General features: G+C 35.5%; 2 protein-coding genes across 3 annotated transcripts in view; one reads left to right on the top strand and one right to left on the bottom strand.

The window, feature by feature from the left end:
- Positions 1–3,787, bottom strand: part of stk39 (serine threonine kinase 39) — a 71,654-nt gene extending 67,867 nt beyond the window's left edge. Inside the window, exon 1 of one of the 2 annotated variants that reach the window (XM_084121360.1) lies at positions 3,518–3,787. In XM_084121360.1, coding sequence (XP_083977486.1) covers positions 3,518–3,623 — 106 coding nt within the window. In that variant the 5' untranslated portion in view covers positions 3,624–3,787. The remainder of the gene's footprint in view (positions 1–3,517) is intronic. The other variant, XM_084121359.1, reaches the window with a different exon arrangement.
- Positions 3,788–6,372: 2,585 nt separating this feature from the next.
- The window catches only part of cers6 (ceramide synthase 6), a 44,074-nt gene continuing 33,396 nt past the window's right edge, over positions 6,373–17,050 (top strand). The window contains exons 1-2 of the mRNA XM_084121827.1: positions 6,373–6,712; positions 12,100–12,205. Of these exons, the coding sequence (XP_083977953.1) occupies positions 6,543–6,712; positions 12,100–12,205 (276 nt within the window). The 5' untranslated portion in view covers positions 6,373–6,542. The remainder of the gene's footprint in view (positions 6,713–12,099; positions 12,206–17,050) is intronic.

Below are 17,050 nucleotides of genomic sequence, written 5' to 3'. Positions count from 1 at the left end.
CAAGAGATTCGTTCAAAACCATGATTCATCCAGAAATGAAAAAAGTGAATCATTCATTGAAACAGATTTTTTTTTTTTTTTTTTTTTTGTAAAACTCTTTAAAATCAATTCAATATTTTTAAATAGACAACAGCAATTAACATTTTCAAGATATTTTGTTTAGTTTGTCGGTTCAGAATCGTGAGTGAATCCGCGATCTCTATTTGAAACAAAAAAATCGTGATTCTCAATGTATCCAGAATTGTGCCGGCTCTGCCTCATAGTGTCTGAATCCACTTTTCTTAGAAGGTACCTTCATACAAAACACTGTGTGGGCACTGGGAAGTCATTGACTGAAACCAGACTTTATACAAAGATGGTGCACTCATATTACTATGAATGGGAGAAAGTGTACCGCACAATATGGCAGAATAAGTCCCGCCTTTTAAGTAAAAGGGCCAATCGGGAATTGGGACATTCATCGTGTCACTGAAGCTGCCGTTAGAAGCTTGAGTTGCTATAGAAATTATGACTGCACATGCGCATTAGCCTGAAAAGTATTTCTTTTTGTTTCTGAGGATTTAGAAACAAAATTAATGAGACAGTTGTTGTCAGATTTCTTTGGTGATTTCAAATATGACATTTATTCGTAAGCTTTAACAGCTTTGGAGAATTTGATGTTTCCCCGTTCAAAGAGAAAAGAGCTGTAGGCCTACTTGCATGACTGAAATATCTGCCCGACTCCCGAGAGCCGTTTCAAACAAAGATGGCCGCTGAGCAAAATGACTTGTCTTAAAGGGACTTGGCAGAAACTCAATGGGTTCACATACTTTTTCCTGCAACTGTATTTCAGCATTATATGGGCCATTCTCTCCGAATATAAAAAAAACAAAACAATATTGGTTGACCACTAATAAATACACACCCACACACATACACACAAAAATAGCACAGGGACAAAATAATATCAAAATAATATGATAACACAAAATACATAACTTAATAAAAATCTAAATAATACCATTCAGAAAGTTTGCTGTCAATAAGATTTTTTAATGTTTTTCTTTTTTATATATATACATTTTTTGTATTTGCTTGATCAGAAATGCAGTAAAAACAATAGTGCTGTGAAATATTATTACAATTTAAAATGACTCTTTTCTATTGTAATATATTTTCAAACGTAATTTATTCCTGTGATCAAAGCTGAATTTTCAGCATCATTACTCCAGTTTTTAGTCACATGATCCTTCAGAAATCATTCTAATGTGCTGATTTTCTGCTCAAGAAACATTTCTGATTATCATCAAAGTTGTGCTGATTCATATTTTTGTTGAAACCGTGAAACTTTTCTTTTTTTTCTTCTTTTTTTTAATAAAAAATAAAATAAATCTGACAACAATCAATCTATCTACTCAAAATGTATTAGACTTAATTTGACAGAGGCAGTTTGGTTGATCAATTTACACATTTACTCAACAATAAATGCATAAAACATTTATAGCCAGTTGCTGATTCACATTAGATATAGCACATTGTGTTTGTGACTGTAAACACACACAAACACACACGCAGTGCTGCAAGAGTGTGGTACTGTGCCAACTGTGGCTGAGAGATAAGGAGGGGGTCCTGAACACATCACACACCGATTAGCAGAAGAACAGCAGAGGAACTATTTAATAGGCCGATTGCTGGGCAAGTTACTCTTAAAAGTAATTAATTACTAGCTACTAAAAATTACTGCATTACTTATTACTAATTACTTTCTAAATCCCATCAACCTCAACCAGTTGAACGAGGATAGACATGAAACTGCTCTTTTAATTCTTTCAAATGAATAATATAAAATTGCATAAAGTATTCTTGAACTGACCAAAGTATTTAAAGGGAGAAGGTTATAATAACATTAGACATTAAATTCTGATGTTAACTCCACTATTATTTGATATAGAATTGTTCTGTAGTCTATACAGTATCCCTTACTTTACTTTTTCCAAGTGAAAAATAATTAAATTACAGTAATTCAGTAATACAGTAAGTATTTAGTAATGCATTACACAACAACAGTGCAATATATATATATATATATATATATATATATATATATATATATATATATATATATATATGCAACATCATATTAACAACATCATGCTAATGATTGAAAATAAAAACTGGAATTTGTATTTAAATTGTAATTGATTTAGAGATTAACAACTGTAATATTTCTGTAATATGTGTGTAATATTTCATCTAAAAAAAATCATTTTAAAAAGTCTCTGTATAATTTTATGACCTCATATTAAGCATTTAAAATTAACTAGTGAAAGCAAAATGTTTTTTCCAAAAAGAGAAAAAAGAAATCATAAAAGAAATGGTAATTCATGGAAATTTTAAACTAGCAACTTGATGTTAATCATTCATACAAAAAAACTATGAAAAACAGTAACCACATAATAGTTTGCTTATATTATTTTGCTGTGAGGCAACTTTACTTGATTACCGGTATACATTTTTTATTTTATTTTTGAAAACTTGTGTTAAAATGTGAGTTTCAAATAGGATTCAACATGCTTTTGTTCATCACTGTATTGCATTATGTTTTGCCCCCACAATAAAAACTACAGAGCTTTTATCATAAAACTAAGTATTTAAATATCATCTTACGAAGACATATTATTACGAGATATTGAGTGACATTTATATGTATTTTATGCAAGTAGTCTGCTATACTGTACTGTATACTGTATAAGATATCATTGACTTACATTGCAATAATTATATCTTTTTAGCCTTGTAAATATCAGCATCTGCACCAAATTGCACATTTTGCTTAGTTTGTTTTTTGCTCCTTGAGTATCAATGAGCTCCATATTCTCACTATATCATACTATATGATCCATAAAAGCCTGATGTATCAAATATGATGCAAAATATAAAACACGTATGCAAACTTTGTGTAAAACTTTGTGAAGCAGCAGATTGAGTAGAAATGCAGTGCACGAGCAGCAGAGGGCGTCACGAGCACAGCGCAAACGCATCGCATCGCATGCAGCAAATCAAGTGACACCTTTAAATCTCACAGACAGTGCTGAGAACATCCACACCTACAGTACACACTCAGAACATTCAATATCACACTTAATATTTATAAAAAATCATTTATAAACATAAGTTGTTAGTGTTTTGTTTGATATCCGCCAGCCTGTGCTATGCATCAACTTAAATCACAAAAACTTGGTTGCACTTTTTTGGGCAAAAATAACCTTCCCTACACACATGTGTCATCACACCAGCACCTTTCCTGTAAACATCACAGTAGCCTGACGTCTCAATGATGCATCATCACTCATAACGTGCGCGCTGTCCTAAGCATGACATGACACCCAACGGCTTCAAAACATATGATCGAAAGCTTCACTTGTCATATCCGCATTGCATTACTGTCATCGGCCAGTGCATATGGGGAAAAAGCCGGTAGGCCCAAACCAACAAACTGCAGCCACTGACGGGCTCAAATCCATCTGTAACTACCCACCGATGACCTCCTGGAGCTCGTACGCCTCCTTCACGATGGGCCAGCTGGTGCTGAGCGAGGGCTGCGGGGTTTGGACGGCCGCCGGGGAGTCGCTCTGCTCCGCCATGATGATGCTGAGAGAGTCGCTCTCACACACTCACTCACACACACTCTCTCTCTCTCTCTGCTGCTGCTGCTGCTGCTGGATCATTCACATTCACTACCGCCTGCGAGAACACATCCGGAGACACACACACACACACACACACACACACACACATCTCCAATCCTACTACAGCGAAGGCTGAGCTCATGAATATTCATCTCAGCGCGCTGATATCACTACAGCGTGGCTTGTGGATATTAATTAGCTGTTTTTGATTTTATTATTTATTATTATTAAATGCGAAGAAATGAAAAAAAAAGAAAAAAAGAAACGAAAACAAAAAACAAAACAAAAACATTAACAACAATTATCGTCATTGTCATATTAGCTGATGAATATAGATTCGGTTCGGTGATATGGTGGCTTTGTTTGGTGACCTGTTTCGTTGCATCATCTAGTCACGTTTGGTAGTTTCATTTATTTCGCAGTTGTCCTACTTCGGCTTTTTTATTTCAGATTTCTGTTCATATCGTGCCCAATTTTAAATGTTTTATTCGGCATTTTCACTTAGTAGGCCTACATGTCTTATTATTATAAGAAATAGTCTATAATTTAATTACTACTAAACTGCTTTTGACTCAATTTAACATGGGGAAAATTAGTCTTTGTTTGTTTGTTTGTTTAAAGGCAGTTAAAAAATACATAAAAACTATACTAAGAGTGAAACTCTTCTTTATTGATTGATTGATTTACCCCTAACCCCTGGCTATATTTGTAAATCTTTGAAATATATATATATATACTATACTATACTATATATAAACTATAACATTTGAACTATAACATTTAACTCCATTTCAGTTAAAAAGATTTTGAGAAGTGTTTGGGTCTTGATAAATTTGGCTTTATGTATAAAGAATTTAGCAAGACTTAATATAAGCCTATCGTTTACGATATAATCACTATTTGTATTCACGTCTGTAAAACAACCTGTACAATGTAAAATTATAAAGCCCAGCATGGCAGTGGCCGCGGGGACACATTGGCCATCGCCCAGCAGGTGGCGCTATTTCATAAGCTTTGGCAGCTAAAGGGCCCATGACACGTGACCCGCTTTAGTCCGATTTATGCTTTTATTTTGATTTAGAACTATAAGGGAATTTACTGTGTATTGCAAAGAGCCAGACTAATACAAAAACATGATTTATTACATAAAATCAATAAAAATAACACAATACAAATACATTTTAACAAAACACATTATTAAACAATAAAATCACAAATATAGAAATGTACAGATTGCTTTACATATTGATTGCTTTCTTGTTAAAATACAGGGAGCCATAAAACATTTAGAAAACAATACAAAAATTAATAAAGTTTATTTCAGAGCAGGGTTATTATGGTTAACTGAAACTATTAATATATATATATATATATGAAACTGAGTTTTTATATTCTATATATCAACCCTGTCTCCCTAATAAAATCAAAGAATGCTTTACTATTTCACTTGACCATTTTATTAAAACCTTAAAATGTATGAATTAATTCCATTTTTCTATCATATTGTTCCTTTCTTGTTCATACATTCAAAAATCTCCTGAGGTATTGTTTCTTCAACATGACATTGTTCACGTCATAACCCATTTGGATGTTTTGTATGCTATTTAAATTATAATGCCCTAACATTATTCTATTATAAACAACCTCTTCTTTCATTGATTTATATCTTATCTTTTGATTTACTTTATTAATTAAGCTGTAAAGAATATACCCTTTTTCCTATTGTTCCACTTTCTTTTCCATTCTTCTATTGCTTTATTCCATATTAAAACCTTAATTTCTGACTTGCTTGATGAAACTCGTATCTCTATTGTTTCTCTCTGTAAAGCTTGTTTTGCTAATTTATCCATATCCTCATTTCCCTTTACTCATATGTGTGCTGGAATTTATTTAAAACTGACTTATATATATTTTTGAACAATTCCTGAATGTATTTGTAATATACTAAAGATAGCATCTTGATGGCTATAGATTTAAAAGATCTCAAGATCTCTCCCACATGATTTGATGCTGGCTTTATTCCATTGATCCTCTGATTTCCAGTCTGGAATTAAAAAGCCGCCCCAGTTGTCTGACGCTCTGGATCTTTTGAGCCGTATGTAAATATTTGAATAAGGGGAACATATACTGAAAATGCTAATGGAAAGTCCACTTCTCATTCTGCTTTTTTAACCTCCAATAGATACAGATCTGCTTGAGGTATTACATAAACCCATGGCTCATATTCCGGAAATTACAACTGTTGGGCTCATCTTACTATTTACTTGCATTTCTTCTGCATATATTTTACTACTCACACAAAGCTTCTTTTACAACTTTTATTTTGTTGCCAGCACGTCTGTAAAACCATATTTGTAGGATGTTCTTCTTTATGCCCCTTAGCCCAGTAATTAATCATTATTTGTCATTTCTAATGGCATCTCTCCTATAACAAGACTTATAAAACACTGTCTCATTGAGCTTGTATTTTAATGAGTTTTTCTAACAAGGTTTTTTGAGGAGGGACCATATACCACACTACCATAATCAAATACAGACCGGATCAGAGACACATAAACAGTCTTTCAGAATAAACACAGAAGAATATTAATTTAATTTCTTCCTGAACTGTTCCTTTAAGCGACGCGTTTATGATTGACAAGCTCACGGGCCAATCAGCATCGCGGAGGCGGAGCGTGTCGATCGCATTCTACTTCCCTACATTGGAGAGAGCGGAGACTCACAACACAAACGGGCGGTCCATCATCACCAACATCATCATCATCATCACCACACACTGGACCTGCAAAGATCAGCCGTGAAAGAGCGTCGCAAAGCCGCATCGGCCATTGACTGCACATCAGCACGGGCGTCAAAGCATCAGATCCGCTGGAAATGGCAGGGATTCTGGTGTGGTTCTGGAACGAGAGGTTCTGGCTTCCGCACAACGTAACCTGGGCTGACTTGAAAAATACTGACGAGTCAACCTTTCCACAAGCCGAGGATCTGTATCTTGCGTGTCCTTTAGCATTCTGCATGTTCATGATCCGGCTGGTCTTTGAGAGGTACGTCCAGTGTCACATCTTCATCCTCACCATCAGCACCAGCATCATCATCACTGCTGAAGATGATGTTGCGCTCAGGGCTTCATCCTCAGCTGATGATCATGATGGGACTGGTTTGTGCTCCTTCACATTGTCACTGAATCCTTGTATGAATTAGGACAATGACAGGAACTCAATATGGCCCTTCTTCTGGAATAATGATACCGATGAAAGTAGGTCAGTCAGTGCCTGTCTTTGTTTTGTAGACCAGTCTTAGATGTGCCGTATAGTTTTGCGTTTTCTAAACGGGATGCTTTTATAGCAAATGTAAAGTTTTTGAATTTCCCATTGACTCCCATCACTGGGGCATCTTGTCACACTACTGTATGGGGTAAGTTGTCACAAAGGGAACCCGTCCTTTTCAGCACAAAAAACAGTGAAACTATTACTGTATGAAGCACAGAATTTTGTTTCATTAATATGTTTCCTATTATGCGTCATTTCACGGAAGTGTATTATGTAACATAATTCAGGTTTATAGAAACCCGTCAAAGGCATGTTCTAATCAGAATTTTAGGTCATCTTATTTAGAATATTTACAAACATTAAAAGAAACGTCATGGCCTACATTTATAAGAGTCTCATGACCTACATTTTGCAATTCATAACAATGTTTTTAATTTTTTTTAAATAATTTCATGTTATTTGATCAAAAATACAGTAAAACCGTAATATTGTGAAATATTATTACAATTTAACATAACACTGTTCTTTTTAAATATTATTTTAAATGCTGTTTATTCCTGTGATCAAAGCTGAATTTTCAGCATCATTACTCCAGTCTTCAGTGTCACATGATCCTTCAGAAATCATTCTAATATGCTGTTTATCTAATATTTTCTAATATCTTATTATCAATATTGAAAACAGTTGTGCTGCTTAATATTTCTTTGGAAACCTTATTTTAAAAAACATTATAAATGTCTTTACTGTCACTTTTGGTCAATTTAATGCACCCTTGCTGAGTATTAATTTCTTTACAAATCTTACCCCAATTTGAATGGTAGCATATAAGTAATTATATATTAATAGGTAATCATGCTCATCTTTTTGTCACAACCATGATACATCAACTCACACAAACAGAAAAGAAATGAATATAATTTACATAGTTTTACATAATTGTTTATGCAGGTGCTGTTAGCTGCATCACCAGAAAACTATATTTCAAAAACAATTATTGCATGTGACATAGAAAATATGGTCAGACATTTATTCTGTCATGACTGTGTTGTGGTAACAATTTAATAGATAGAGCTAATAATCAGTTTGAAAATGTTCGTAGTCTTCGAAATAATTCCATAATACAAAATCTTTTCATATATATATATATATATATTATTATTTATTTATTTGCCCATAATTCAAAACCACTGCTATAAAAACAAGATTTTGTGCATTTGGGCTTTTGACTAGTCACTAACATACAGCCCCTGTGACAACTAGCCCCGGCCTCCCCTGTATCATAATTATATAATTTAGATTATTCACTGTGCACTTGATATCAGCCGTATATCATGCTTTCCAGTTGGTTAATATGATTAATTATTAATTATGAGCTTTGACATCTGAAAGTGTGTTGGCTTTCGATGTCACAAAAGCAGCAGTTTTGACATATTCCAAGCGGGACGGCGCAGTGTCAGGTTTTGTGTTTATGTATGCCTCAGACCATCTGCTCTTCACCTTCATCTGACAGGGTTCTTTACAGCTGAATTTTGATCTTCATTGTTAGAAGGTGAAATATACTGTCTCCTCTGGGATTGCGTCTAGGGAGGATGATGGATCTTCTAGGAATCTTTTTTATTACTAAGTTTAACCCATGCGTTCAGGAGGTAGTTGAAACTTTTGGATCTGACTTTGCATGTTAGAAAACATTTTCAAAATAATAAAAAGCAATCCGTGTCCAACCAAAAGTTGATGAAAGCTGCTGTGGTCTTCACTGTGGCATCTCTTCTCTTCCTCTGTGGAAAGAGGACACATTATCTGAAGTGCAGACGTGCTCTTCAATCCTGCATTGTACAATCGCTGTAAAGTTTTACGATGAGGAACAGCTCATTTATGGCATTTCAGCCCCACAAAAGCAAACAGTGTGCAAGCGGCAAATCAGTCTGAGCACGGACTTCATAACCTTATCATGGCTCTTCAGCTTTATATAAGAATCATTTCTGGAGCGTTTTCTGCACTGAATTGCATTGTCATTGTGTGAGGTCTCTTAATTGGATGAGCTCATTCATTAAGTGGCAAAAGCTCATTAAAACTGTCTGCTGTCTAGTGACATCTCACTTCCCATGTCCAGCATTAGAGGACCAGTTCATAAGTATTTGCGTATATACATATTTATTACATGCTTGGTTGAATTCTAATGTAGAATGCGGTGTGTTATTTCTTGATAACAGACCGGCTGCTAAGTATAACACACCGTTGCCATGAAAAACAGATCGTTGCTATGGACGCAGGATTCTAACCGTAGAGACGGAATAGACTATTTTCTTTAGCGGAAGCAATACAATCGTTTTAAAATCAATAAACTCCTTTTTAAATAAATATTTTGTGTCAAATTATTGATTTATTTGGTAGGTAGCCATGTAATAAGCGGGATAATGTAGAGCGAGGCGGTTGTTATAGCGAATACAACCCCTTCAGGCTGATTCAAGCGGGGTTGTATTCGCTATAGCAACCGCCTCGCTCTACATTATCCCTTACATATACACTGCACGGCCAAAAAAAAGTTGCTGTTTGGATTTAAATAGGCAAATGCTTAAGAGTCAATTATTGGATCATTATTGCAGTGATTATTATGTTTCTATCATGTTATATGTTTGGCAACAGTTCTTCTAACTCTAGTTGATGGAGTGTGTAGCTTTTCATTTGTTAAACAAGCATGTAGGAAAACACATCATGGCCATATTCCTGGATGACAATGTCGAGATTCATCAGGCTCAAATTGTGAAAGAATAGTTGTGAGGAGCATGAAGAATCATTTTCACACATGAATCGGCTCCTCTGAGTCCAGAGCTTAAGTTGAAGTTCATTGAAAGTGTTTGGGATGTGCTGGAGGAGACTTTACAGAGTGCTGGACTCTTGCATTGTCAATACAAGATCTTGAACAAAAATTGATGAACATCTTAATGGAAATAACATCACAACATTTATTTACATCAAGAGGTGCATCATGTTTTGGTCAAGATCTTGTATTGACAATGCAAGAGTCCAGCACTCTGTAAAGTCTCCTCCAGCACATCCCAAAGAATTACAATGAGCTTAAGGTTTGTCATCCAAGTTTTAGTTTTTAGCTGAATTGAACTCATTTCATATTTGATGATTGTCAGTTATTGAGCTGAATCTACACTGAACTGACCTCAGCTGAACAATGACACTATTCTCCTTTTATAGCCGCTTTACAGCAGAATTTAATTCTGTTTGCATGATTGAATCATTATTCATTTATCCCTGTAAATCTGTATTGTATAAAGTGCTATATAAATAAAGGTGACTTTACTTGATTTGACCTTTTGAAAGAAGTCTCTTTTGCTCATCAAGGCTGCATTTCTTTGATCAAAAATACAGTAAAAACAGTAATATTGTGAAATATTATTACAATTTAAAATAACTCCTTTGAATTTGAATATATTTTTAAACATAATTTATTCCTGTGATCAAAGCTGAATTTTCAGCATCATTACTCCAGTCTTCAGTGTCACATGATCCTTCAGAAATCATGCTAATATAATAATTTGATGCTCAAGAAACATTATATTATTATCAATGTTGAAAACAGTTGTGCTGCTTAATATTGTTCATTGAATAGAAAATTCAGAAGAACTTTTGTAATATTATAAATGTCTTTAATGTAATTAATCACTTTAATGCATACTTGCAGAATAAAAGTATTAATCTCTTTAAAAAAACAACCCGAAACTTTTGAACTGTAGTGTACATTTTTAGTTATTCCTGTTCTGAATTGCCATTTGAACTCCTTAACTTGTGTTAAGGATGTATTTCTATAAAACTGTATGCCAGACTTTCAAAAATATGCTCTGCTCAGTTCAACTTTATTAATTATTACTTGATTATTAACATATCGACTAGAAAATTAACACAATGTAAATAACAAGCTAAAGTCAGCCATTGCTGGATTGAGTTAGAATACATGAGGACGTCAATGTGAACTTCATCTTTGAAATCAACGTTAATATAATTATCATAATGATTTGTGTAATTTAATCAAACAGAAATGTTTTAGAAAGACACAAACCAGCCAATATCAAACAGAATTCATCAAACCCATCGCAGGAAGATGTCCTTAACACACTGCCTTTGTTAGTTAAAGGTTTTTTAAAAGGGTTTTAAAGTTAAATTCAATGAATTGATGACCAGAAATAAGCATTACTGGCAGGAACATGTAAGAAATTGCCAGTTTGTAATTTCAGACGTTGGACAAATTATCAACATGTGCTTAAAGAAAGTTAAGTGATTTATGATCACTTCATTGACAATGCATGACTTCCGTCTTAAAAATAGTGAGTTTAATATTTTGTCAAATAAGAGATTTTAAAGGTGCAGTATGTAAGAATGAACTAGTGGTCAAAATAGGTACTGCAGTCAAATTCAAAATATCTGAGATCGTCGTTTCTCCCGCCTCCTGCTCCTCAGATTGGACAGTTTGAGCACACGCAACAGAAGCGAGTGCAATGGACAATGAAATTTGGCAAATTGGCAACGTGCAGTATCACAGACCAAAACAATAACAAACATTCCAGCCTGGAAACACACATTTCAAAGGAAAATAACTGGCTGTAGAAGTGTTTTTCAGAGAAACGAGTATGTGAACTTCGCATGTTTCCTCAATATGTGCAAACATATGGTATTTTTATGCTTTAAGTAGAGTGAAAAAGTTATACACAGCACCTTTAAGATGAGGATATGAAAATGTTCTGCACAGTAGCAATGACCCATGAAATGTCTCTTCTGGTTGTTTTTCCTTTATGACATTCTCATTATCAGATCAACAAGATATAATCTCATTAGCATAAAAACACCAACTTTAATGCATTTGCTCTGATCATGTTTATCAGACCTTCGCAAAAGAAGCTAGTCAGGCAAAGTGTTTACACCTGGCCCGTGTGGTTTCCCTCGCTGTCTCTGCAGATTTGGCAAGACTTCCACAGTGATTGCGAACAGGAGGATTTCTTTAGCCGCCCGCTGTGGTTGCAGGCGTTTTACCTCTGAGGTTCCCTTCCAAAATGGATTTTTAATGCAGCCTGTCAGACCTTCAGAATTAAGTCAGCAAGCATTGATATCACAAGATATAAATCTAATAAAGTCTTCTTTGTTATTGGTTGTTGTAGGTTTATTGCAAGACCATGCGCACTAGGTCTGAAAATCCAGGCCAATGGACCGCAGAAGGCTCAGCACAACGCCATTCTGGAAAAGGTCTTTACTGCCATCACCAAGGTAAAGACCATGTTTCTTACCATGGTTAAAGAGGATTTATTGCTCTGGGAGGTTAAGAAGAAGAAGAAACACTATAACACACTGCTTTTTGAGCGGTTTAGTGCTTTTATAAATGGCTGTGACTGCAGTTTGATAACATAGGGTTATTGTAAGTTAGTTTCAATATGACAGCAATAAATAATGTGCTACTGAACAGATATTTGTATTTAAAGGGATAGTTCACCCCAAAATGAAAATTCTCTCATCATTCATCGTGCCATCCCAGATGGATATGACTTTCTTCAGATAAAAACACAAACAAAGATTTTTTGGATCTCTATATGAGCCCATATAATGCGAGTGAAGGTGTTCGATCAAGACGATTATCCAAGCAATGATTTAGAAAAAGAAAAAAACACCTAGGGCTGTTCACACCTAGTCCACACCTTTTTAGCGCTACATTTTTAACTGCATGTCTTTAGTAAATCCTGACAGTCGGTTTTTAACGGCAAATGAGGGTTTGTGCTGGCGCGAGCTGTTAGTAAATCAATGGGCTATCACATGACGTAAACAACCAATGATAAAACGGAACTACTAAACAAGATAAAAGCGATGAACATGAACCAATGAAGAGACAGAACTAATAACAAGATAATCAGAAAATGAAAGGATTGGTGTGTTTGACGCTGCACAGAATGCATGTCCGACTTAAGATGGCGTAGATGCCACGTGATGTATGCCATCAATACCGTGAGAACGATATGAGAGGGCTGGCTAATGAAAACTTGACACAAGAACAAGCGGGAAACAGAGATCACATGACTAGATCACATGAGGGGAACATGGATTCACATGGCATGGCATGGCATGACCAAATCCAAAATAAAAGACATGAAAACATTAACAGAGACTAAACAGATGTGACATTAGTACTGGATATTGGATGCTGTCAGAGTTTGACTGAAGCAGGTCAGTATAAAAAAAATTGTTTGTGTGTTTTAGATTGAAAGGGCTTATTAAACCTACCAAAGTTAAACCAGCCAGAGAAGCGAGCGTTTCATCTTGTCAATATTGTCATTTCATTAATATTAACAGGATAATAGAGAGCGACAGGTCTTTTAGGCTGCATTTGCGAAGCTTAATGATCTGATATCTTGACACTCTCCCTGCCTGCTAAAGTTCACTTAAAGGGACAGTTTATCCAAAAATGAAATGTCTGTTGTCATTTTCTTGTGTGTTTTGACCAAGAAGGGCTTTTTTTTGCATGTTTTTATCAGTGCTTTGAGTATTTATATTGTATATATTTTTTTGTATTTCTGTGCACTAGAAGCTTCTGCTGTGTGAGCACACTTTACAATAAAAGCTCATTTTGATTCTGAGTTGACTCTTCATCCATCCATCCATCCAACCATCTATTCATTCCTTCCATCCATTCAGTCATTCCATCCATCCCTTCCTTCCTTCCTTCCTTCCTTCCTTCCTTCCATCCATCCATCCCTTCCATCCATTCAATCCTTCCATCCATCCATTCCTTCCTTCCTTCCTTCCTTCCTTCCTTCCATCCATCCATCCCTTCCATCCATTCAGTCCTTCCATCCATCCATCCCTTCCTTCCTTCCTTCCTTCCATCCATCCATCCATCCATCCATCCATCCATCCATCCATCCATCCATTCAATCCTTCCATCCATCCATCCATTCCTTCCTTCCTTCCATCCATCCATCCATTCCTTCCTTCCTTCCTTCCTTCCTTCCATCCATCCATCCATCCATCCCTTCCTTCCTTCCTTCCTTCCTTCCTTCCTTCCATCCATCCATCCATCCATCCATCCCTTCCTTCCTTCCATCCATCCAGTCCTTCCATCCATCCATCCATTCCTTCCATCCATCCATCCATCCATTCCTTCCTTCCTTCCTTCCTTCCTTCCTTCCTTCCATCCATCCATCCCTTCCTTCCTTACTTCCTTCCATCATCCATCCATCCATCCATCCATTCCATCCATTCAGTCCTTCCTTCCATCCTTCCTTCCTTCCTTCCTTCCTTCCTTCCTTCCATCCATCCATCCATCCATCCATCCCTTCCTTCCATCCATTCAGTCCTTCCATCCATCCATCCATCCATCCATCCATCCATCCATCCATCCCTTCCTTCCTTCCTTCCTTCCTTCCTTCCTTCCATCCATCCATCCATCCATCCATCCCTTCCTTCCATCCATCCATCCATCCATTTAGTTGTACAGACTTTTATCAGTTTTTTTGACATCCCTAAAAAGGCACCAAAGGCCAATAAACAGTTTTTTTAATAAATAAATAAAAGTAAAAAATGATTATCAGTAAAATGTAAAAACAATTGTGTAATTTAGTTTAGTAATTATGTAATGTATAATATTCTTACTGGGGCTGGAATGAATCATGACATTGAAAGGATTTTTTTTTTTTTTATCAGTCATTTATCTTTAAATAATTGTTAAATTATGCAGAAATGTGATTAAAAACTGCAGAGACTGTGAATCAGAATCAAATCAAGCACTTGTCACAGTTGCTGAAAATTGATTACAGAGAATCACATTAAGTGAACAGGACATTTCTACAACTAATTCACTGTGAACTCTCCTCCCCTATGAGCTGAATCAGTATGTAATATAAATTAAGTTAATTTATCTTGAATCAAACGCAAGTGTTCTTACTGAAGTTCATTTGAGAATGTGGACGACAGAGTTTAATCCACAGCATGAACTTTTGAATTAAAGCAGAGCAGCAGTTGCCATGTAAAAGAGGAATAACGTTTCAACTTTTTGAGCTTTTGTCTTTGAAAAAAAGAGAACCGTGTCGATGGTGACGGCAGTATGGATTGACTGTACAGGTAATCGTAATCTCAAAGCTATAAATGCAGAGTGATAGCGTGGCTCTTTGACGTGTGTGGCTTTATCAGAGCTCATGTGCACTGACGCACCGGGACTATTTTTAGACACCACAGAACTAAGTTTCCTTGACAAATGTTCAGATTCTCAAACACACAAGATCCAGGCACACTTTAAAAATAAAGAGACAATTCCTGCCTGAAATGAAGAGAGAGAGACAGAGAGAGAGAGAGAGAGAGAGAGAGAGAGAGAGTGTGTGTGTGTGTGTGTGTGTGTCCCCTCAGGGCGAAACTCATGTAGCATGTTAGCGGATACCTCATTCTAATTGAAATTTGATTGAGTTTGCATTAAACCCATTACTGGTAGACATCAGTTCTAGGGCTATTATGAAATATTTTTGGTTATAAAAGTAGCAGATGGTTATTAAGAAAAAAGTCATTTTCTTTAGAAAAAGATTTTTTTTTGGCCAAAGCTCAGGTGTCTTGTGTCATCCTGAAGTGGTTTGTTTTGCAATAATAGCTGTATATTATGCCGCTTTTTGCATGACTACTTACCAAATAAATAAATAAATGGACATAAAATTTTGATTGAAGGGTTTTTTATGAGAAAGAGAGCGGATTAAAACTAGCACAGCATTTATCTCAGTTAATGTTAACTTCAACATTTACTAATACATTATTAAAATCATAAGTTGTATTATTCATTATAAAAGATGTCATTATTGTATTTCATGTGTACAAAGTCTTAAGATGTACTATTACTATAAGTATTTGTCTCCACAAATGACAACAAAGCAGATTTTTCCCCATCATTTTATTATCAAGCTCATTTTATCAAGCTAGAGACTAAAAAGCCTAAATAAATAAATGATGAGATTCAGTAATGCCCTTAAAGAGGGATAATTATTGAACTTTTTTGTGCTTACTCGCATTAGGGCTGTGCGATTAATCGTAATTGATTTATCTTTTTCTTACATCAGTTAACCTAGTATTAGTTTTTACTGAAGTATCGATAATTGTGAAATTTAACTGATATTTCAAATTACTTGTATCGTGAAATAAGACTTTGATCATATCGCCCACCAATTTTCATGTTAAATAATTGAGATTTCAATACAGACCAAAAATAACCGTGATTATGACTTTTCATAATCTAGCAGCCCTACTCGCAATTGTCATCATTTTAATTGTGTATGATCTTCAGCCATTTTTACAAATTCATAAATTGTGGATTATGCTTTTTTTGTCAAACCTGTTTTCGTGCCAAACTCTTATTTTCTTAACTCTCCTTGTTTTACAGAATAACTTCACATGCTAATCCGACTGAACCACATATGGTGGTCAATGATGGTCAGCAGATCCTCAATCAGTGACATACTTTTGTTTGCATTTTGTTCAGTGCCATTCTCAGTCTCGTTCAGGGGAGCGTTTCCCGAACAACGACGTCACTCGCTGCTTAACTACCATAGTACGGTACATCGTTGAAGAAATCAACTAGCTAGTCACGACTGTTTCCCGAAACCGTATTGTCGCAAAGTGGTCATTCAACCACGTTGATTTATGACGTCAGGCACGTGGTGAAGTAATAACTTCTTTTAATGAATCTGTTTGAGATCGAATTAACACTAGATGTTTTACTATAAATTACAGACATGGCATCTGAGGACTATTTCTCATTTTTCTCAGTTATTTCGCTTTATTTCCAGATTCAATCATAGGCTCGTTCGTTAAGTCAAGTCAAGTCATCTTCATTTATATAGCGCTTTTAACAATGTAGATTGTTCCAAAGCGGCTTTACAGAGATACAAGGATAGTTTAAAGTAACAGATTGTTTTGGCTTTATAGCAGTTATTTTCCAGCTAAAGTTAATTTGATTGATTCACTTCCGTCGCAACGATCATTAGTTATTAACTTAGGGGCCGCTAACACGACACCGTTTCAACAGGAAACTCTACACAGACTTTAAACGCGCAACCTGTGAGAACGCTGATGGCGTGCACATGCGTA

This window comes from Abramis brama (genome assembly GCF_963993115.1).
Source record: "Abramis brama genome assembly, chromosome: 8".
Lineage (NCBI taxonomy): Eukaryota > Metazoa > Chordata > Actinopteri > Cypriniformes > Leuciscidae > Abramis > Abramis brama.
Note: the sequence above shows the minus strand (reverse complement) of the source record. Positions and strands in the feature narration are given on the sequence as shown.